Raw genomic sequence first — 24,519 nt, 5'->3', positions numbered from 1 at the left:
GAACTACATACCTATCGCACACCGTCTTCAAAAGAGTCACAACTCAAAATTTAGCATTTTTGAAATTATGCGCTAAAAATGTACGCAGAGCTTTTATTTACCTTTCAGCAAAAGCTGGAGCAAATTTTTGTTATAATTTGTTAACAAAAAAAACCCAATTTAAAGTCGCCCTTGCCCGTATGATTATCATGTGCTAAGGAATAGTTTTCGCATTTTCTGTGACAAACGTATTATTTCGAGTTGTGACTCTTTTGAAGACGGCGTGTGATATTTCAATGCATTTTGAAATAATTAAATTAGGCTGCCTCACGCTTCACACAAAAAATAAATTATTTAATTTTCTCTTTTTCCACATCAAAATATTTCGGCTCAATCCAGAATCAAGAATCATGCATCATCTGGGCTGCGCTTAAAGGACTCCCTAAAGTCAGGGGCCGTAACTGTTATAACGTTTATTAAAAAAAAAAAAAACTTTTTAATGATAATTTTTAAAGTTTTATTTTTTGCTCAGAAAATAAGTTATTTTTGTGGTTTTTATATTTTGTTTGGTAAACAAAAGTTATTTTTAACCGACTTCAAAAAAAGGAGAAGGTTATCAATTCGTCGGAATATTTTTTTTTTGTATGTATGTTACCGCATAACTTTGGACCAGGTCACCGATTTCGATTTTCCATCGGAGAGGTAGTGTCCCATACTAATTTGGTTTATATCCGATCATTGGATCATGAAAAAATTAACGGTACTCCTAAATTTTTTTATTTAAATGAGAATTGAAGTCAGTTGTGTTTTTTGCTTAAAAATTACTTGTTTAAGTTTTATTTACTGCTTAGAAAAAACTTAAGTTTGGTTTTCTATTTTTTGCTTGTGTCTTCCTTGCACACAGATAAACACAGATACAAACACGTAGAAAATTACGAAGATGAAAACGGATAGGAATACGAAAACCAAAAGGAAGACCGAGACCAATATGAAGGCGAAAGCGATTACGAAGGTATGTAGAGTAGAAAATGAAATAGGGGTTGATGAGGACAATATGAACAGGAATGAAAACAAAGATGAACACTAGTACGAAGAAGGCGATGAAGACGTATGAGAAAACGAATACGAACCCGAACGCAAATGCGAACGCGAACAAGAAGTTGAATACGAAACCACTGGGCATTGTTATTGGAAGTCTCGTGAAGAGAACCAGGGTTTCCCAATCGAAAAATACTAATCTTCGAGAATTTCTATCAATTTTTTCGCCCACATAAAATACATGGAAAACTTTGAGCGCTTTGAGCGACCTCTAAATATTTTTTGATTTCAAAATAAAAAAATGGGGTATATTTCTTCGAAATAGAACAATCCTAAGGCGTGAGAGCATTCAAATTTCGACTTAAGTTATTTTGGACCACCCTAACACACATACTTCCACGTTTCCCAACAAAGTATTCGGATTTCCTGAACACAATTTTAATAAATTACGATTTAATGATATGAATTTAGAACAAAGGAATGCCCCTATGTATATATGTATGCTGCTGTGCTGAAACACGCTAATATAAGTAGCACTTGAAATACTTGTGAAATTGATAAATTTATCGCTTAATAATTAAGCACTGCATTAACAAGTTTATGATTACTAAAAGCGTCCTCATTGATGGCTATCTGGGTGGCCTCTATGCGGCGTCCGGCCGCCAACTCGAATGCTAATGCCATGGCTGCCCGCACCACATGCTCAGTAGTTATAAAACGCTTACGCCGGCGTTTAGCAATTTGTTGAACTCTTTTTTTTAGCTTATATCAGTAAAATGCAGCAGTAACGAAATAAAATTAACAAATAAAAAAAAAATTAAATCGACAACAATAAAATTACAAAATAACAATGTTCACTGAGCGCAGCCAGCCATTGGCCGGTGGTTGCATACATATTTGCTTGCATGCGCCTCATCTGCTTAGCTGCGATAGCCACAGCTGCCAAGAGCAAACATACAAACACACACACACACACACTCACTTGGTTATTTTTTATTTGTACTTGCTGCAATCACTCATTCATTGCTCTATGTATTCGCGCTACTGTTGTTACTTTTTTTATAGCATATCATATGCACACATTCGTTTTTTTGCTTCTTGGTTTTCTATGTAGCCCGCTTTGCACTGCTTTTAATGAAAATGAACACGTGCGTCCGGTTTGGAGCAAACAGAGACCCCAACGGAAGAAATGCCTTAGTTTGTTGAAGAAGAAGAAGCTAAGAAATACATACATAACAACAAACATTAGCGAGCAATAATAAATCCAGTAATAGTGTTGATGAAGCGAAGACTTGTGGTGGGGTAATGATTTGCTAAGGAAATGCCGGGCTGGGCTGGACTGGGCTGTAGCGTGTGGCGTGTGGCAAACGCATTAAATATTCATATGGATTCATGCAAAGGCCAAACGCTCGTTACAACCGAATTGCGATGCACTTCCGCCGCCCAATTGCCGGCGAGCAGCAGTTGACGTGCATACAAATGGAACTACATAAATAGATAATTTTATATGTATGGACGAAATTTGTTGTTATTTGAAAGACCGAAATCTCAGTAATATTGCTTAAAAATTTTCAAATCAATTTCTCAGGAACTCTGCTAAAGGGTGGTCCATATATTGGTTTCTTTTTAAAAATTAAAAAAAAAAAAACATAACATTACATTCAGGTGGCTGCCTCAGCTGGTTTTGAAGTAGCGCATCCCGTTAACCCAGTTTTCCAAGACCTTGGTGACGGTTTCTAGCTCCATCGCACGAATTATCTTCGATTTTCGGCCACAAAAAATCGTTTATCATGTCTCTGTAGCGCACACCGTTGACCGAATCCGCACCAAACTGTAACTCTCTGAGGGTGCATTGATTTCTCGATGATCACGTGCGGGCTTTCCGATCCCCAGGTGCAGCAGTTTTGCCGAGAATACTTGGAGCTTCGTCAGAGAATTTGATTTTTCGAGCAATCGAGCGATAACGCAGCGGATGATCTCGTGCCTTCAATTGCTGAGTGAATTGCACCTTGTAAGCGAATAAAGCGAATATACATATAATATTTTTTCTACAATTTTTTCATTTTAGGGGAACTCTATATTTCTTTCTACTAGTTTTTGTTATGTAATATTCATTAGCAGGAGGAGAAGAATCGATTTTTTTTCAAAATTGCTACTTTCTCTGCACCTTGCCGTTGGGTATGGCTTCTGCTCACTTATCGTAGGGTCCTTCCTCACCCAAGAAAAGCAGCAGAAGTTTCGAAGTTGTTTATCGGATTCAATACTTTCAGCTTCGAGGATAACCATCCTGAGATGACCTACCTCACGCTATACCTTATGGGACTGCTCTTTTGACGCAGGATCTCGTACGTGGTAGCACTTGGGCAAAAGGACAGTGAGGATTTCGCCCGCTTCTGCGCTTTGCGTGTCATAAAATAATTGCCTCTACTGATTGTGTGCTTTCGGTCGCTTTTCCCTGGAGTTAATGCAGCTGTCTAAGTCGAGGGATTCTCACCGTCTAACAGGGGCAACACTGGCTTCGCATTCGTTGGATTCCAGGGACGGTGATGACTGAGTTGGTGACTACGTCGCAAGAATGTTCTCGCCACCAGAAGGGAATTGAATTGCGCAGCTCTGTTCTGGTACTTATAGCATTGACAGCTCCGTTCGCGAAAGCGTTTGAGGACCCTTCGTTTACAGAGTCGCTCATACTTCCGTACGCGATTGGCATGATTCTTCTGCAGATCCTTTTGCCTCTCCATAAGGGAAATGTGGCACACCGTGGCAGTTGCGAGATGAAACAACAAGAGCTTGAATAACTCATCTTTCTCTTCTGCTCCGGTTGCAGCGACCCTAAAGATCTTACGATGGCAAACCGAGCCGGAGGAAAATGGGTATGGAAGTTCACCGACTTCTGGCATCTCGTCCACGCAACTACTGAAATCTCATACATTGTGTCCAGCGAGTCTAAAGCCCAGCTTACATCCCGCTCGAGTCCAAGTCCATGTCGTGGTGTGCGTTCGCTGTTACGTGTTCCGTACAGGGAGTAATCTTGTCCATCTACGCTGTCGATCAGACGCTAATATGGAGCAGAAACTTCGCATTCTGTCCAAATTTGAAAGCAATTAACAAAAAAGTTTCTAAGAGTGCAATCAAAGCGAGTATTAAAAAATTCAAAGTAGATACCTAAATATATGCTTATATATATTGCCGTATTAGAGGCCAATCAACTTTCAAAGTAAACTCAAGTACATACTCGCATAAACGCAAATGCAAGGCAAACAATCAACTGCGCATGCGCGCCTCTATAACACTGTTGTTGCACCAAGCTTAATTGCATTCGTGTCTACATGTTGTCTGTGTTTTACTGCAAACATAAAATACTCCAGACAATTGGTTGGTATGTCTTCAGCGATGTATGTATGTCCATTACTCTTAACTTCTTCTTGCTGGCGTAACTGATAACGCAACAACAATGAATTTCATTCATACATTCGAAAGCAACATATTTAATGCATTCATTCATGTGCCTATATGATGCACACATGCATACACATGCATACATACATATACATACTTACATTGCTGCCCCTCTAGTTAACTTGCATCTCTGTTTACTATACAGTCGTTTTCTTTTCTTACAAATTTGGTTTTGGAATGTTTGCGATACTCTTAGTTTAATACCCTACTCTGGCTTCATTTTCATTTTTATAATTAAAAGTATTTATAAGTTTTTTTCTATACCTCGTCATCGCTTGTTGCATAGGCACTTATGTATGTATGTATATATGTGGCAAAATCAGTCAACTGCAAAAGCAGCAGAAAATGTGGCGCAGATGCAAGCAACCACCCACCAATAAAGTAGCTCGAACAAACAAGCGTGTCTATTAAGCAGACGCACTGCGAAATCACAACCGAAACGCCACCAATTTCGCAACACACTTACTCGTATGATATGTGTGGGGTTGCATTGCTATTGGCCTCCATGCATGCGCATCGACAGCCAAATCAGCGAAGCCTCTAGGCCGCCACGCAACTGAGCGCTTGAGTGTTGGTCACCGGAAAGAAATTTAACGCTTCGAGCATTTTGTTATTCATTTTCATTCCATAAGAATGTAGTCTTTTTTGTTTTTGCAGCATAATTGCGTTTTTTATATGCCTTGTTTGAAAAATAATAAGTAATGATCGGTACATAGACGGTAGAAAGTATAATGGATTATAGTCTCACACTTACGGTTTTGGCGTTTAAGTTTTCAATGCATGCTCCTGAAAAATAAAATGCATTTCTACTTAATTGATTGACATATTTATGTTCATATGTATGTACAGTAAACCACGTAAAAAAATAAAAAAACTCAGTGCGTGTAGTCGCGCGGAAGAAGTGAAACTTAATATAGAGGAATATAGGAAGAGAGAGGAGAAAGAGGAGAGAAATGTGCGATATATATACACTAGCACATATTTTCTAATATACAAAACATATTTATATACAATTTTTTTAACGGCCTTTACTTTTTTATTTTTTATATTATTTTTGCCTGAGAAAACATCCATACCTACAATATTAACTAGTAGATTGTAATAACTAAAGTAAGATATGAAATCTTTTATTTCAATATTGTCAATAATTCTGGAAAAAACTGCATCAATTGTAGCCGCTCCTTTGGTTGTTGGATCATTTCCACCATCAACCATTTCTTTAAAAAGTTTAGTCAGTTCATCAGATTTGGGCAGCGAAAATTCGACGATGAAATCTCCTGCGAGAATTACAAGTCGATCATAACAGTCTTCTTATCTTTATACTCATCTTTATCATTCATCTTCTTCTTCTTCTTCTTCTTCTTCTTCTTCATCTTCATCTTCATCTTCATCTTCATCTTCATCTTCATCCTCATCTTCATCTTCATCTTCAGATGCAGATTTTGTGACCTTATGTTAAATATTTAACACAACCATCTCCGAACTCGTGTAGGAAGTTTCACTTCAAAAATCCTGCAATGCGACCAGAATCTGACTCAGATTTTAGTATTTGGTATAATATTGATCTTCCATGAATCTCCCCTCTCTTCGTTAATTCTAAGGATTCGCGCATGGAGCGTTTATTTTTGCCCTAGGAATAACACGTAAGAAAATGATTTTTTCTCTTTTGAGGTCAATATAATTTACTAGGATCAATGCAAACGTCTAAAACTGTAAGAAAACATTGAGTATAAGCCATTTAAGTGTTATACTGGCTCCAGATTCTGCTGGTTATTGAGCAATAAACTGTATTGCAAAGTAAAACAAATATAATGGAAGTTTATTTAGCATTTCAGTAGCAAATAAAAAAAAAAAAAAAAATAAGCATTTAAATAAATCTATTAACTGTAAATTTTTCTTTAAGGAGCTAAGGAGCTAATGAGTTTTTTTAGTCCTCTGCTCCAGCTCCGCTCCTGCTAAAATACTTTGCTCCTTGCTCCTTTGCTCCGCTCCGCTCCGAAGCCCTGGACTCGCCCGCGGTTTACCCATCCCACTTTTGTAGTTGTTTAAGCTGAATCCTCTGTCCTTTTCTACTGTTTCGTTCTTAAACCAAGGCTCAATAATTAACCTTAGTTATATCAATGTTCTTGTCGCTGAGTAGAACGCTTACCTAGGTTTTGAGTATCTGAAGGAGTGAGGAATCTCAAGGCCATTGAATTCAAATTTATTTGTATAATTTTTCGAATTTTAATATATGTATGTATATTTTGAGTTAGAAATTCGTGCTTCTTATCTGGTATAAATTTTTGTATTTGAGAAATGAAGTAATTCTAAAAATTCAGATGGCATGCTGTCATAATACTAAGTACATATATATATACTATTTAACATACGGAAGTCTACGCTTTTATCCATACTTAAACCAAATCAAGCAAACATACATACATACTTACATACGTATGCCTAGGCATTCCGTGAATATCTTTACTCCTATATACAGGCATGTAAAAATCCATATCTAAATACATCTGCCTCTCAGCTGTTTTCAATTAAGAAACAATTTCTTATTTATATGCGTATTTACATACAAACATATTCACTCTATAGAAGCACATAAATACATACATACATATGTCGGTACGTATTTATATTCATTTATGCACTCGCCTATAGTAAAAGTATTTTTAAGTCACGCACACGTGTTAGGTGTGTGGCGGCATGCAGCTTAACATGCCACAGGAAAAGCTAAGGCAACAGCTGATGTGCACATTTGCGTATCGCCGCTGCCACCGGCTCTCGCTGATGCATTGCAAAGAATGCAGCTCGGGCATTAAATTGAAACAAATTTCCAATAAAAGTTGCAAACAATTCTATGCCAGATATGTAGAAGTTTAATGTACGCTTGCGCTTCCACACTGTATATACAAACATACATATGTATTTACAATACATACAGACGTCGGAAGCCAATAAAATTCTTTGCCAGTGAATGTTTTTGTACTTTCCTATGATTGTGGTGTGTACATTTGTTAATATCATTGATAATTGATGGCGCAAATGATCTTCAGGTGTTGCACAGCTGATGTCTATAAAGTACACATCAAAGAGCACATCAGGTACATAGTATGCCGTTATTTTTGTTAATAATTATTGCTGTTGCTGTTGATGTCAGTTTTTATTAAGATCGTCATGTATTCATGCATAGATATCTACAAACATGCCTACATACTTCTGTACATATGTACACTAGGCATAGGACTTTTTTCTAAAATTAAGTATGTATTTCTACCCATGAGGAGAGCATAAGGAATGATGAAAAACCAACAAAAATTTTGTAAAAAAAATTTACACAGGGAGCTCCGAGAAATAAAATACATATTTGTATGTAGATGGAAAATGAATTTTAGATAAAAGTCATATGCCTAATGTAGTACATGTGGAGGTGTAAATTGTATCGCTATAGTCCCATGAAAGCATGGCATTTATAATTGCAATCAATAGTGGAACAAAAATGTTAAATTGACCAATACAATGTGTGTTCCTTTTATTTCAGAAATTACAATGTGGGGAAAAGCTCAAGTCTTGAAATGACAAAAAAAAAACGCCGAAACAAGTAAACTTAACTTTGAGCTGTAGATTACAAATCTGTATTCTGTTTTTTCTAGATCAGTCCATTTTCCTAAGATATTTTCGTTTTTATTATGAAAGCTCAAATTTAAGAGGGAAAATTTAAAAAGAAAAATAACAGAATTTTCATAAATTTTTTGTTCATTTGTGTTAAATAATATTTAATTATTTTATTAAAAAAATTAAGCTACTAATGAAGAAAATCTATGGATAAATAAAGAAATTGTGAATGATCGAAAAAAATGCGTAATGATTTTTTTGTATGAAATATGAGCAGGAAAGAAGAATATTACGGCCATTGACCATACTCGCACATGGCGTATGCGTAACATTTTCCATGTTAAAGTTTGAATTCGTTTTCATTCAAAATGCAAACTTAAAATTAAAATAAATTATATATATATTTAGAAAAATCCCGTAATCTAAGTAGACCCAAATTATTTAAGTTTATGTGTCTTGGCGTTCTTAAAGTGTTATCTATGAAATTTTTTTAACAATTCGGTCAATATTAGTACATACTTTTTTCCATGTCAAATCACTTTATTTGCATCAGAGACTGTAATCAAAAAAATTTTAAATCAAAAGAACCTAGCGAAAAAGTTAGGGACCGTTTGTTTTCGTAGATACTATTATTCTTATTTTATAATATGATTGCTTCATGTCTTTTAATTTTTTTCAAGCACAAAATTGTATAGCCTTTTTATTTCTTAAGTGTTTAATACTAAAATAAAATCCCTTCTGTTTTTTCCGACATTCATGAAGAAACGGAAAAACGTATAATTTTTCCACAGACAAATAACTTCTTCATATCCACCAACTGTAAATGGTACAACAAAAAACGGCTCAAAGTGAATAATACATTCTCGAGTTATGCGCTTTCTGACGTACGCAACTTTGGTATATACTACAGGTGCAAATATTTATTTTTAATATCAACCAGGGCTTATATCCGATGTTTTTTTTGTTTTTTTTTTAAAGCATTACCTACTGCGAACTTTTTTGGAATTTAGCTACCTTTTTCGAAGTTCCACCTGCTTCCAAAAAATATTCCTGTGGGTGGGAGTGTCAAATTTTAGAAAAACCTACTTACAAAACCTTTAAAAATTGCATTAGGGTGCGTTCACACAGAACGCGGAGCCGAACCGGACGAAACCGTTCCAAGCAAAGTGAAGCTTTCAAATTGCTGTATCTAAATGAAAGTGTTCTTACAGCAAACTTTTTCATAAGCGTGTTGGAGTTGAAAGCACAGCAGTTTTTTATTTTGAATTTTCTATTTAATTTTTCAACTTCATGACGCTGCTGCAAACAAAATAGAAAAATATTCCAATAAAACCGAATTCTGCAACTAATCTTTTAAATAAAATTGAGCAAATATTTTTGCCGATTTTCATTGACAGTTATTTTTGTGGTATCTTTGCAGCCGAGTGCATGAGAAAAGCTCCGCTTCGCTTCGTTCAGTGTGAACACCAGCAGCTTCGCTTTGTTCCGCCTTGCTTCGCTCGGCGCCGCTCGACTTTCTGTATGAACGCGCCCTTATGGGGTACGCAGTTCTATAGCTCATTCAATTCTAGTTAGTATAGGTGGTAAAAAGTCATGGTGATAGTTGATAGAAAAAAACTGATGGGCTTGGAAAGGGAAAAGTGAAAGTTGTAAATGCAAAAATTTCACACAATTTTCTCCGATAGAAAAATATTAATTTTCAAGAATTCTATACCATTTCTACGAAAAGTGTTTTTTTTTTCATATAAAGTACATGGAGAACTTTGAGCGCTTTGAGCGACCTCTAAATATTTTTTAATTTTTCTTTATAGAACAATCCCATGGGGTGAGAGCATTAAAATTCTGACTTTACTTTTTCACATGCATTTCGCACCACCCTAATGTACACATATCTGCTTTTCGAGTACATATATGTGTGTTATAATTTCATAGAAAGTACTTGTTACGAGTCAAATTGTTAATTTCCTCCCTTGCTTACCCAGCTAGCACATTTGCCAGACAATTTCTGATATCAGACAAGTCGGAATAAAAAGTTGACTATTTATACAAAGTCTTACAGGTTTCGTGCAGATTTCTGCGGCGAAGTGTTTGGAGAATTTTATTTATTTCTTTATCCGATATGTCTGATCGAATTATGTGCGATTTCGGGCGTATACGTCTGATAATTATTATTATTAGATATCCGTCAGAATGGTCAGTAATTAATTCAGAATTTTCCACGTCGTGTCGGTTAGACTTCCGGTCAACCTCTCCACACGCTTCTGTGGCCGATAACGGTCAAAATCATACAGATTTCTTACTTTTTTGCCGACGAGTCTGACGGATATCTAACAGATTTCTGGCAATTTTGCTAGCTGGGTACTTATGTACTTAACTATGTAGGGAAGAGCATATTACGCGTTTATTATTATATTCTTACACAAGTTTTAACACATAGTAGATAGCACAAAGGCATCTTGATTTAATTGTAAATATGTATATAGCTAAGTATGTATATCTGAAAGTTCTTTTGAGTGGAAAAGTTAAGCAAGAAGTGAATGAATACAGAAGTGAATGTTGATTTGTACGACTACGACGAGTATGATGGCAGTGACAACTTCCGCAACGCATCAAAAAAAAAATCGCGTCGGAGCAATAAAATCAGGGGAGCAGTGTGTGGTTGCCTTCCTAACTGCTGGCTGTTGTTGGCTACTCGTTGCTGATTACAGCAGTTGGCGCAACTGATCGGATGTTGTTTGTTTTTTTTTTTTTTATTGCGTGTATGTTTACATATATTTCCTTCACTGCTGCAGCATCTCTGATGATTAATGCAACAAGTCCAACAACATTTAAATAAGCGATAACAACAATGGCAGAAAGCGTGAAGTTGCTGAAGGCAACTGTCATACCCATGCACCCAGATTGACTCGTTCGCTGTTCATACAAATTTACTAGATATCTTGTGATCTTGAGGGCGTGCCTTGCACCCCGGCTTAACTGCTAGCAATTTGCCACCGCAGCCGTGATAACATTGCTTGCATAAAACTTGCTGTGCGTCGCATAAACGAAAAATTAAAAAAAAAATATTGGTGCTTTTATCAAGCCGAAGATCAGCGGTAATTGTCAATTGATCAGTCGGTAAGAAAGTAAATGAACAGTAATTATGCGGAGGCAAGAGTTATTACACTACAACTCATAGCAATTTATTTTACTTGAGGCTTTTGTTTTTTTTTTTTGTTGATGATTGGGAGCATCCGGCATGAAACGGAAGCCTCAACAACAGCGATTGGATGACAGAGCCATTTTAAGTAAAATATTTGGGCAGGGCATTGGGCAAGTAATGGCTTGATTAATATAAATTGCATTTGAGCATACATAGTGTGTGTTTCGATCTCATCTATATCCATATTCTTGTTTGGTTTCTTAAGTTCAATGAACGATTTGGAGTGTGCTCATGTGGACTTCGTTTGTTGCAGTTACCAAAAACTTTCACGTAAATTATACATAAGTCAATTAGCTACTCCGAAATTGTGAACGACATGCTGGAGAGCTTTAAAACCTTTGAATGTAATATCTTCATCATAGTGCACTACCTCCACAGTAATCTTGAACAATTCCTAGAAAATCGTGGTTGCTATAGTAAAGAACAAGAAGGGCGTTTTCACCAGTTCCTAAAAACTATGGAAGATAGGTACCAAAGCTAATGGGATCGTCGTAAGAGGGCTGACTATTGCTGGGTGATTCTCAGAAGTCGCGATAAAGAATGCTTGCACCAAAACAGGGCCAGGGCCGTATCTCGCACCTTAACAAATATTTTCAGTCACATAACTTCGAAACGAATTTATATTTTCCTCGTTCAATGATCGACAACAAATTGCCGATAACTTCCTTTTCTCATTAACTTTTAACCGCAAACACTATGTACTTACAATGCCACTTGTAAATACATACAAATTTCCAAGTGCTTATAACGGGTGATTTTTTTGAGGTTAGGATTTTCATGCATTAGTATTTGACAGATCACGTGGGATTTCAGACATGGTGTCAAAGAGAAAGATGCTCAGTATGCTTTGACATTTCATCATGAATAGACTTACTAACGAGCAACGCTTGCAAATCATTGAATTTTATTACCAAAATCAGTGTTCGGTTCGAAATGTGTTTCGCAAACCCAATTGCTGCGAACGGCGACGAATCGACATTTCACGGTCTTCAGCAACACTCTCAGAAACAGACGCAATATTCTCTTCTGTACGCACTGTACGCATTCGTGTGGTTGGTTTAATGTCCAATAAAGTAAACTGAGTGCGAAACTTGGTCACAATCGCATTAATTGTTTGCTCACTTGGTCGATTATGTAGACCATAAATCGGACGTAAAGCGAACCGAACACTGATTTTGGTAATAAAATTCAATGATTTGCAAGCGTTGCTCGTTAGTAAGTCTATTCATGATGAAATGTCAAAGCATACTGAGCATCTTTCTCTTTGACACCATGTCTGAAATCCCACGTGATCTGTCAAATACTAATGCATGAAAATCCTAACCTCAAAAAAATCACCCGTTATTTACAACAGCTAAATGAATCGCAGCTTAGCAAAAAACCTTGTATAAGTTATTGACATTGTATGAGGTCGCCATCATATTCTTAAGTGCATACAAATTTAAAAATATGCATATGCGAAAGAGTTGCGGATCAAAACAATACAAAAAAAAACTACTGTGTTTGCACAAGCAGTTTAAAAATGCACCAACAGCGAAAATTGCGCTAAAGATTGATGTAATCCAACGACATACACACGTACATATAGAATTGAACTAGTTAGACCGTTCCAGAATAATTTTTTTAATGAAGAGAGAGGTTAATTTTAATTGTAATTATCGTGGCTACTTTAAATTTTGTGTATTTAATAGGTTCATTCCTTATCTTTTTGGACTAAAATCTGAAAAGTGTCAAAATGCCAGAGCGTAAGCAAAATGCGTTCACTAAAAGAGAATAACAGGAAAAGTAAAGGAACGCAAACCAAATTTTTAGTCCAAAGAATGGCAACAACAAAACTAACGACAAATAAAAATAGAAATGTATGTACAAAACACATTCATACAAGCACAAGCACAATAAACACTTACTATATCAATTATCTTTTGCCTCCTTCCAATTTCAATTCACTTTTTTTACTTTTTAGATTATTCTCACTTTTTTTCTTTAATTTCCGTTAATTTAAATTCAGTTGAGTTTGACACTTTTCAGGATTTTGCCAGAATAAATTCTTCTGACTAAATCTGACTACTTCGGACTTTTTCTGACTATTTCTGGAAGATAAGGAACGCTCCTAATATGTTTGGTCTTAAAAACATTTGGTGTCCCAGAAATTCGATATGCACACCCTATCCTTTCCTTTCGACCTACCTGTATGAGTTAAATTTCTGGTTAAGAAGTTATGTATACTGAAATTACCACGCCTTTCGTTAAGTTTTACATACTGGGTGCCTTTTCCATCTCCTTCTTAGCGTTCTTTGTTGAATAGCTAGAACACCTAAACTGTTGCTCGAACCTCTTTCTTCGTATCGACTACACTCCAACCGTGCATGGGTATACCCGGTTTAAACTCTTGCTGCATCTCCCGCGCCCGGAGTTCTCAAGGGGGTCCCGTGCTCAGACTCCAGAGTATATTTCATAAGATGTTGATGAATCGCAAATCACAAAACATGTAAATTATTATTTAATTTCGTGCAATTTTGTTGTCCTCGATGACCCAGGTACGGTGGTGTGCGCTCGCATTAGGTCCTAGGGCCACAGCCCCGCCCCACTTTTCCACCAGCTGTGGTACCGCTGACGTTGGTATTGGCCTATTGTCGGCCAGGTACAGAGAAGCCAGGCTAACCATTCGGCTATTCGCCTCCAGGCTAACCGTAGTGGTGTTCGCGTCAATGAAATTAGGAAGGAACAATAACTTTAATTTGGTACTTGCAAGGATACATGCCGTTGTTAGCTCCACTTACCGGAGTGTAGACTTGCTCTGTCGTCCTCAGTCCGCAAAAACTATGCACATGTCTGTGGTGGAGGTTTTTATCTGCAGGAAATGCACCACCTGGCATCAGCTTCTGCTTGGTGTATTGCCGGAGGGTGAAGTCGACCTCCAGCGAAGAAGTCGACGAGGCATATCCATCAGCGGGATCATCCTTTGGATTGGCCTGGTTGGATTCCTCGAATATGTGTTCCTAACTTTTGGCCTCTTTCAGCTCAACTTCGGCCATACTTCTTGCTGTATTTAAATCGTTTTCGTACGCTCGCACCATATTTTATAACGCCACCGGTTCTTTCTATGACTGCCAAGGACTCCTCGTTCAGCATCAATACCACGTGACGCGTTACTTTGTTACTGTGTTCCAGCCGCATCACCTTCCAGTTGTGAGAAGGTAACTCCGGATTAAAAAGAGCTATAATATCGAGCACTTTCTTGTGTTCCGACGGTCACCGGTATCCATGCCCTTGATCTCTTTAAAATCGACGGCTCGAAGCAGCACCCTCTCATCGTACGGAATTGCTCTGAAGTACCCATTTCCAGTCGGCACCCTCGCGGAGGGTTCAGTCCGAGAATTTTTGCAAAGACTTTTTGTTATAGAGTTTTCCTCGTTTTCGATTTAGTTTACACCTTCAAGTTGTTACCGATACTTTTTCGATAACACAAAACCTCTAAATTTTTTGGATAATAATCTGTAAAGTTATCGATATAGATAACAATATTTCTTTGCTATTTCTATTGATATTTATGAATTCCATTCCATTCGCTATCGATGTTGATGAATTCAGTATCGATCGACACATTTATCGATGCTGTTATCGATTTATTAAAGCATTTATCAATGTCAATTAGAAAATATAAATTTATCGATTTATGTGGACTAACAATCCTTTTTGAATTCATATTTTCTTTCATATTCATATGCATTAGTATTAGTAGGTATTCGTTTACCTATATGCATGCTTGCAACAGCGAGAATTATCACTGACTGTACTTGTCTTCCATTTAGTCTATCTGTCACAAAATGCGGCGTCAATTCCAATACCATTTACCAGAACAACAAGACCAAGCTGACAATGACACAGCCTTAGCCAGCTAAGGGCCGGTTACTCAATGTCCAGTTAAACATTGTTATCGACGTATTCGACTCCATTCATATAACAGGGAGTCGGTAACGTCGATAAATATGTTTAACCAGAGATTAGTGTTAACCAGACATTGAGTAACCGGCCCTAAGTGTGGTGGTTAGTGAAGCAGGACACGTGAACATCAGTGGTAATGAAGCAAACAACCTGACAAGCAGTATGACAACTGCTATGACAGCAGAAAAAAACATCAACAGACATACAATCATGTATGTCATACTGTNACAACCTGACAAGCAGTATGACAACTGCTATGACAGCAGAAAAAAACATCGTCAGACATACAATCGTATGTATGTACATACTGTGCTGTAGGTGACGGTGAAAATGTGCCAAGCAATCTGTGAAGGTGCTGCCCACTTTCCAAGAACCTCACGTATGTACATATATGTACATAAAAATAAATTAGAGCAACGCTGCGTGTGAATAGCGACTTAAATCGGTTTTTATGCACCTTAGTGAGCCGACAAAATATTGCAACATAAATTGGTGACCATTAAAGACCAACAAGGCTAATGACAGCTGCCGCGGAAGGCATTGTGGACTGCATGCGCGAACTGCAGATTGCAGCTCAGTGAAAGCACTATTAAGCAAGCGAAGCGTTCGGCGTTTGCGCATGTGCTGCTCCAATTTCGCGACAAACGCGCGCAGACAGTAACATGCAAGTCATTTTAAGATACGAGTATCAAATGTTTTTTTTTTTACTTTTTGTTTTTGCTTGTGTAACGCTTTGTATCACTTAACGATCGATGCACATGATAACGCGCAAATCACATTCACCAGCCGGCAGCAAGCAGCGCCAAGCACAATTGATTGCGATCGATAAATGCGAGTATGTACGAGTATGTATGTAACTCAGTCGATGGGTCCTATGAATGCTGGACATTTTGATTTTGTACAGAACGAATTCTTGCATGCAACGGGCAAAGCAAACCATCACTAGTAACAACAACAACAACAACAACAAACAGCGATGGAATTTCCATGACACTCTCCGCTCNTTTTGTACAGAACGAATTCTTGCATGCAACGGGCAAAGCAAACCATCACTGGTAACAACAACAACAACAACAAACAGCGATGGAAATGCCATGACACTCTGCGCTCACTGCGCACTAAACTGACCGNGGACATTTTGATTTTGTACAGAACGAATTCTTGCATGCAACGGGCAAAGCAAACCATCACTAGTAACAACAACAACAACAACAACAAACAGCGATGGAATTTCCATGACACTCTCCGCTCACTGCGCACTAAACTGACCGACTGCGCTGTGCACTGCTATCGCACGCAAGTCAGCCAGCCAGCCAGCCGCTCGCGATAAGCATCTTTGCCATGCAATCACCCAACAATCGCAGCAGCAAACACCAAGATGTGGACTCACTGATCAACGCACAGTTGAGTTGAAAGTTCCAGTCGTGCACGTCATTCTCGGTCGTGGCCGTATCAGCTGTGCGATCTTGCGACGATCGTGCACGCCTCCCTCGTACACAATATGGCGTGCATATTCACGGTCTTTCAACTCGCCCCGCACCACAAATTAGCAAAAACGTAGTTGCACAGAGCGCCACCAACGCCACGCGATATGCGTGCCTGCGTGCGTGAGCATAGCGAAATTTATGCGACTTTACTCGCTGGCAGATTTTATTCGCCACAGCAGCAGCTTGTTGGTTGGTAAAAGTGCATTTGCGTATTAAGCTTTGGTGTTTTTTTTTCCTTGTCTNCAGAGCGCCACCAACGCCACGCGATATGCGTGCCTGCGTGCGTGAGCATATGCGAAATTTATGCGACTTTACTCGCTGGCTGATTTTATTCGCCACAGCAGCAGCTTGTCGGTTGGTAAAAGTGCATTTGCGTATTAAGCTTTGGTGTTTTTTTTTCCTTGTCTTTTTTTTGTGGACCACTGCTTCTAGCTGGCGTGCATTCAAATCGATTTGCCGCTGGTCAAACAATATGATCAGTCCGGATTTAGATGGAGCGAAGCGAATGATGTGAAGCTGTGCATATTTCCAAATCGACCGGATCGAAAATGACACCAACGCTTGTTGTTATTGACTGTGAGCATCCTTAAGATGTGATGGTATTAAATGAGACAAGCACGGGAACCGGTAAGAAAAATATTACGGCGGCAGCATGCAGTGGGATTAGGCAGGCGAAATCGATGTTAAAATATTTTGGCTATTCGCCATTGATCCTTTTTAAACGAAGCCATTGAAAAATTACCAGCAATCTAACTGGAAGTTTTCTTCCAGTAGTGCTCTTAACTAAGATGCACGTGACACCCGATCTCGATCGACGGGAAGACCCTTGTAGTAACTGGGGGTCTAACATTGCAAATAGAGTGCGCAAAGCAAAGACCACAGTAGCGTTTTTCGCACGGAACTGATGGTAATCGACAGGGCCACAAGACTAATAAGATGCGATATCTAAGAACTGATATTTGCATCTTCACGGACAGCCAGGCGCCCATCAAATCCCCAACGAAGCAGTCGACAACCTCCATGGCTGCTGATTCATTTCGCCTCAATTGTGATATGGGCTCCGAGACATTGAGACATGGAGGGAAATTGTAAGGCCGATGAACTGGGGCGACTTGCCACCAAACTTCCTATTAAGAACAAAAGATGAAATAGCAATACCCATACAAACTTGCAAGATACTTATTTCCGAGAAGCCTACTAAAGTATAGGACGACATATGGCATGACGAAGTCACTTGCAAATTTGCCAACAAATTTTGGTCGTTGCTCACCGCTAAACGCACTGGCTTACTACTGCGCCAAAATAAGCGTAATATCAGTTTGTTATTATCTGTTATAACAGGACACTTCCTCATTGGCAAGCATGCCTATCGACTAGGAGAACGATTACATTACTTTTGCCTACTTTGACAAATTCTCTGGCTTCTGTGATGTCACTGGCTCGATACGCTCGTATGTCCGCTCCCCGTTCACTTCTGCTGGTGCTGCCTCCGACTTCCGTGTTGTAACTTGCGCCCGATTAACTGTCTGCTCCGGTTCGTGCTTCCTATCGATAGCCACCTGCAGGTCGGCACGCTGGATTCTCGATATACGAGCTGGACTGTTGTAAAGTCATCCGAAAAACTATTCTCTACCAACCGATTGAAGCTTGAAAACCAGGTAAACCCTTTTCGAAAGTGAAGTAAGAGTTCATTTAATTTTTCCCCCACAGTAACAAGAAAATCCCTCACTGTACCCATCGACATGNTTATTTCCGAGAAGCCTACTAAAGTATAGGACGACATATGGCATGACGAAAACACTTGCAAAGTTGCCAAAAAATTTTGGCCGGTGCTCACCGCTAAACGCACTGGCTTACTACTGCGCCAAAATAAGCATAATATCAGTTTGTTAGTATCTGTTATAACACGACGCTTTCTACCAACCGATTGAAGCTTGAAAACCAGGTAAACCCTTTTCGAAAGTGAAGTAAGAGTTCATTTAATTTTTTTCCCCACAGTAACAAGAAAATCCCTCACTGTACCCATCGACATACCAACTAATCTGCCACAACAACATTGAATGCTGCGCCTCGATCACCCCGCTTATCGGTCGTTAAGATCTCTTGACTTTCGTAGAAGACGCTGAACTGCGCACGCACAGTAACCCACAAATCGGGCAGCATTTGCAATAGTAACAGCAACACAACAGCTGCTGGCAACATGGTCATGTTGCTACAAATACAATATTATAGCGTTCGTCACCGTTGCTCGTTGTTACCGATGTCGGCGGCAGGCATATTTGCTGCAGTTAACGCGCCATTTGCGTCATGTGCGCCGGGCGTGTTGCCAATAAGCTGTTGCAAGTAGCTGACACAAGGCAAAAACAAAAGCAACTAAGATACAAAATTAACAAAAAAAAATTAAAATAAACACAGCCGCAGCAACACAACCGTACGATAAGTGCCAGTGCCAAGTGGCAGACCGCGTTGATTGCGCTTATCTTTGCAACGCGATCGTGATCTGAACGCATGCAAGGCAGATCGGCGCGTCGACACACGGCAGCCAGCAGNTCTCTTGACTTTCGTAGAAGACGCTGAACTGCGCACGCACAGTAACCCACAAATCAGGCAGCATTTGCAATAGTAACAGCAATGCAACAGCTGCTGGCAACATGGTCATGTTGCTACAAATACAATATTATAGCGTTCGTCACCGTTGCTCGTTGTTACTGATGTCGGCGGCAGGCATATTTGCTGCAGTTAACGCGCCATTTGCGTCATGTGCGCCGGGCGTATTGCCAATAAGCTGTTGCAAGTAGCTGACACAAGGCAAAAACAAAAGCAACTAAGATACAAAATTTAAAAAAAAAAAAAATATAAACACAGCGGCAGCAACACAACCGTACCATAAGTGCCAGTGCCAAGTGGCAGACCGCGTTGATTGCGCTTATCTTTGCAACGCGATCGTGGTCTGAACGCATGCAAGGCGGATCGGCGCGTCGACACACGGCACCCAGCAGCCAGCAGCCGACAAGGCAGAGACGAATGAAATGCGCGACAAAAGAGTATGAAATTGTGTTGCACTATTTTAAGTTCTTCATTTGATTGGTCGCATGTTTGGCATGCCACAGACAGCAACGCCGACATGTGGCTGGGGTAGCAGCAGCATCCGCTGGTCGGTATGTGCGTGGCATGCAGGTGAAAATTGCATCGTTGCTGCTGCTGCTGCAGCTGTCCGCTATACCGTGAGCACCGATTTCGGTGTTGCACGTTTGCGTTGCAACTTTCAAGTGCGTGCTTTTCGCGCTGATTTTCTATTGCGAATATCGATAGCCGTTCCACTGGGTAGATGCTAACAAAGACGGTGAAATAGTGGTCAGTGCAGATGGATTTGCCTAGGAAATGGGTTTCTCAACGAAATACCACATCGGCTTTGCGCGCAATGAATATGCCCGTCAAAACTAAGTTGTCTTCTATTTAACTTTAGATCCCTTGGACTAATAGATTCTAGGAGCTTAAAGCACAACGAAATTTTTAGCTATGTAACTTAGACGCTAGGAATGTTCTGTCAACCATCCGCGAACGACAAAAGGATGCTCCGAAGTTCCTTTCCTGCGGAACTTAGTCGTGGACAAACTCCTACAGATACTCACGGATAAGGGCGTTCACTGTCGAGGATACGCTGATGACATAGTGATTATCTCCAGAGGGAAGTGCCCTCTCCGACATCGTTCAAAGAGAATTTAACCTAGCGAAATAGTGGTATGCGGATGTAGGTTTAAATATTAATTTTTCTAAGAAAGGCGTCGTCCGCTCACCATAAAAAGAACTCTAAAGGGTGTAGGGAACTTTCAATAAGGAGTCGATATCGGCGTCGGCAAAGAAGTGGAATACAGTGCGAGAGCGCATCTTGATGCGCCCACCTTCAACGCTACAAGGGCGTTGATGGCGTGAAAACGTCTAGCGGTCAAATCCTAGCGGTGCGCTCCAATGATCCTAACATGAATGTAAACCATAATAGTACGAACAATGGTAAGCTATTAGGCAGTGGCTTGGGCTTCCAGGACCACTCTAGTTACAGTGAGGCCGACCCTCACCAATAATCAACGTCGTAGTGCTTTCACTACGAAGGCAATTCGCACATGGCCGACGACACTACTGGAGGTAATTCTGCATCTTACTGTTGAAAAGGCTGGGAATCGAACTCTCTTAAATTTCGCGAGACAGAAATTTCGGCAAAAGTAAGATCTTATCATCTAAAAACAGGGACAAGCTAGGTTCCCATGCTCGCATTAGTGCAGCTCGACAGAGATGATATGAATAGAGTAGTAGTTTTCGAAAGAAACTTTAAGGTTAACACATACAGCAAGGCGATCTGGATTACCTCTATTATGGAGAGACACGTCGAGGCGCCTTCGCAGTGAGAGAATCCAAATTTTATGTAATAAATCAAGGCTCTCATCCTTCGAGATCAAACTCTCAAGTGCCCAAGAGTGGTGATACGGGTAGCAGGGCACATGGTATTCGAAAAGAAACGATGAAGCCGAGCGGTTAGCCAAAATGGCTGCTGCCTCGCCATCGATAGGGCCTGAGCCCTTCCTATTATTAGGTCCCAACACGACAAACGTAGCGATCAGATCTAAGGGAACTACACTGGCATTGTACCACGGGTCTTCGTCAACCTAAATGCTTACTAGGAGGGTACAATCCAACAAGACACAGTCTACTCATGTGCGCGAGGCCCAAGAGGAACTAAGAATTATTACAGGCATTTTAATGGGCCATTGTAGGCTTAGAAGTCATTTGCCCAAGCTAAGAATCTGGTCAAGCGACATTCATATGCCTCTTCTATGACTCTGCCAAGGAGACATCATTACACCTTCTGCGGGAGTGCGAGGCCGTTTCCTGAAGAAGGGAGAGGAGCATAGGTCATCTATGACCCAGAGGGGAGCACATACACTCTCTACCATCGGGATCTGTTTTAAAATTTATAGAGTCTGTAGGTCTAGCTGAGGTGTTGTGATGAGCTGAGGGCTGTATTTTGAACGCTGGTGTTAGCAATCTTCGATCAACCCGAAGAAGCGCGACGGTTTGGGATGGCACCTCTTCGGCCCAGAAAAAATGCGTGAGCTGTTTTATGCGACAGTCCCACCAGGGGAAAATGCTAAACGTCGCTTGACCTGAAGGCTGTACCAGTGATGAAATTGGAATGGCCATTGAGAAAATAATAGGAACGGAAGTATAATACCTCACCAAGATCGTCAATTTTTCCGTGGCCACTAGCATCTTTCCTGATATGTAGGGGGCACAAAACCCCTACAGCACTTAATGCCATAAACACACAGTTGACTAGTGGACTTAACCGGAACTGGAATCATGTGAGATCGTCAAGGAGCATTAAGCAATGATATGTAAGCAGTTCCTAGTAGGTTGTCACAGACGAACAGAAACCTGCTTGCAGCAGAGCCCTCACCAAGGCACGTCAGGAGGCATCTATACTAAATGATGGACGAAGTTCAGAGGTTCATAAAATAACTTTTGGACCCGACAGCATACCGACAGGCCATAAACGGCATTCACAGGGAGTCGGCCTCGACTTACATTTACTCTCGACCTGTGAATGCCGTTTTGGGAACGCAACCACCTTACTTGGTTGCCCCGGCAGACTCGCACTACAAGCATAATTATGTCGATATGTTGATAGATACCGTAATAACGAGTTGATTTATAAGTATGTGTATATTATTAGTTTATTTTAAGAAATCTTTTTAATTCATCTTTTAGTACACGTACTCGATTTTTTATTTTGTTATTATAACATTAGTCTGGTATCCCTCTTAATGGTAAACATGCAGTCCGGCAACATTAAAATCCAGCTGACTCAGGGTTGCTATCCCGCGATCAGCTGTTCCATAAAAATAAACAATTGGAAATTGGAGACAAAACATTGGAGAGATGCACAAAGTCAAAAGGAACGCATGGAAGACTGGACAAAAATCGCTGAATATTTGCCAAAATATGAAGAAATTAAAAACATTTTACAAAGTGAACCAGAAGCGGATTACATAATCCGGGAGGCAGCAGCAGATGTTGGAAAAACAAATGAAGAACGCGAGCTTAACGATGAAATATTCTACCTTGTTTCCAGCTTAGCCGACAAATTTTGGGAACGCATACACACAGGTCACTTCAGTGCAGTGCCAATAGAAGTGCGAAAAATTTATGCCCTGGCTTGTTATTATAAAGTGAGTTGCGAAATCTAATTTAAAACTTTGTATATTATAAATATTTAAAAGATATACTATCTGTTTTGTGAAAGTTTATCGAAAACGCAGTTACTGCGTTGCTCCGAGATACTCGATGAAGCCATACTTATTGGATGCACACAATCATTATATAAAGGCAGTGACCAATTTCAAACCCAACTGACCAGCTATATTAGCAAAGTTTCAGGTAAGAAAACAAAGCCAAAAAAAAATTTAATTAAACAAAAATTAATGCATATATATATACATATCTCCTATTAGAGGACAATGCAGAGAGTGATCTGCCAATCATAGCTGAGCTTGAACGTCAACAATATAAATGTGATATACCCGTCTTGGATTGTCCCTCAGTTGAGAACTTTCGCAAAATATGTTTCAATTCCGAGCAACCAGCGCTGCTGCTCAACACAATTGCACATTGGCCTGCTATGCATAAATGGCGGGATCTTAATTATCTACTTAAACTAGCCGGTAATCGAACAGTGCCAATTGAAATCGGTGCCAACTACACGACAGATGAATGGTCACAGCAGCTAGTCAAAATACGCGATTTCCTGCGCAGACAATTCGTGCAAAGCAACACACAAATTGAATATTTGGCACAACATGAACTGTTCGATCAAATACCGACACTTAAAACCGACATACGCATACCCGACTACTGTATTTTACACTCCAGCGATAATAGCTCGGATACTGAAAAGGTTTCAATTAAAGCTTGGTTGGGACCTAAAAATACCATATCACCACTACATTATGATCCCGAACACAACTTGCTCTGTCAAGTGTTCGGCCGAAAGCAGGTCATATTAGCAGCACCGACTGATACTGCAAAGTTGTATCCTCATGATTCCGAAATGCTTTGTAATACCTCACAATTGGATGCAACTCGGCTGGACTTAGAGCGATTTCCGTTAGCAGCAGAGGTTGCTTTTTATAATGTAACATTACAGGCAGGCGATTGCCTTTACATGCCACCAAAGTGGTGGCATTATGTACGTGCCGAGAGTGAAAGTTTCTCTGTAAGCTTTTGGTGGTCATAATTTTGTATAAATATTTTAAATTAGAATGTGATTAAACAACAAATGCTGAATAAGTTCAATATTTTGAATATCAATGTTGAGAAGTCATATAATGACTTTGTCTGTGCAATGATAACGGTATTTGATCGTTATCACATAACCTAGTGCGCTTAAAATATTTTAATCGTGACTCAGCGCATTGGTAGCCCTTGGACAGTGCAAATATAGATGTTGAATTCTAAGATGAAAATAAAAGTTTTTAAAACGTAAAATTTTATTTATAAACAGGTTTTTACTTGAATACATTCTGATAGACAAGTATTCGTTCATATGCATGCAAACAATGGCTGATGTGTACTAAAATAGAAAACAAAGGAAATCAATGAGTCATCATCCAAATCATCTCAGCTGGTTTCAAAGGTACAAGTACAAGTCATAATAAATATATAGCAAAATAGGGGTTTATGATTGTTCCACGTTTGATTATACAATAATTTTGATAGCGTAGTAAAGTTGATCCCAATTATAAGCAATGA

At 39.4% G+C, this 24,519-nt stretch overlaps 1 protein-coding gene across 2 annotated transcripts; it reads left to right on the top strand.

Annotated features, from left to right (window-relative positions):
* Nucleotides 1–894: 894 nt before the first annotated feature.
* On the top strand, nucleotides 895–24,063 carry JMJD5 (Jumonji domain containing 5). Of its 2 annotated transcripts, XM_017631744.1 has the most exons (4): nucleotides 895–991; nucleotides 22,520–22,940; nucleotides 22,992–23,148; nucleotides 23,223–24,063. In XM_017631744.1, exons 2-4 carry the CDS (start codon nucleotides 22,536–22,538, stop codon nucleotides 24,002–24,004), a joined length of 1,344 nt encoding a protein of 447 aa, XP_017487233.1. In that variant the 5' UTR covers nucleotides 895–991; nucleotides 22,520–22,535; the 3' UTR covers nucleotides 24,005–24,063. The 2 variants fall into 2 exon arrangements, with proteins under 2 accessions (XP_017487233.1, XP_017487240.1); XM_017631751.1 differs by lacking the exon at nucleotides 895–991 and having other exon boundaries at nucleotides 22,500–22,940.
* The last annotated feature ends 456 nt before the right edge of the window (nucleotides 24,064–24,519 follow it).

Source organism: Rhagoletis zephyria, unplaced genomic scaffold, assembly GCF_001687245.7.
Source record: "Rhagoletis zephyria isolate East Lansing unplaced genomic scaffold, Rhagoletis_zephyria_1.1 Rzeph_scaffold_00093, whole genome shotgun sequence".
Lineage (NCBI taxonomy): Eukaryota > Metazoa > Arthropoda > Insecta > Diptera > Tephritidae > Rhagoletis > Rhagoletis zephyria.
This window is presented reverse-complemented; position numbering and strand designations above follow the sequence as displayed.

Excerpts from the sequence above, each read along its gene's own strand:
- JMJD5 (XM_017631744.1), top strand. The coding sequence starts at position 22,536 with ATGGTAAACATGCAGTCCGGCAACATTAAAATCCAGCTGACTCAGGGT. Across the intron at positions 22,941-22,991 it reads CCCTGGCTTGTTATTATAAA|ATATACTATCTGTTTTGTGA; the intron begins GTGAGTTGCGAA and ends AATATTTAAAAG. Across the intron at positions 23,149-23,222 it reads CTATATTAGCAAAGTTTCAG|AGGACAATGCAGAGAGTGAT; the intron begins GTAAGAAAACAA and ends ATCTCCTATTAG.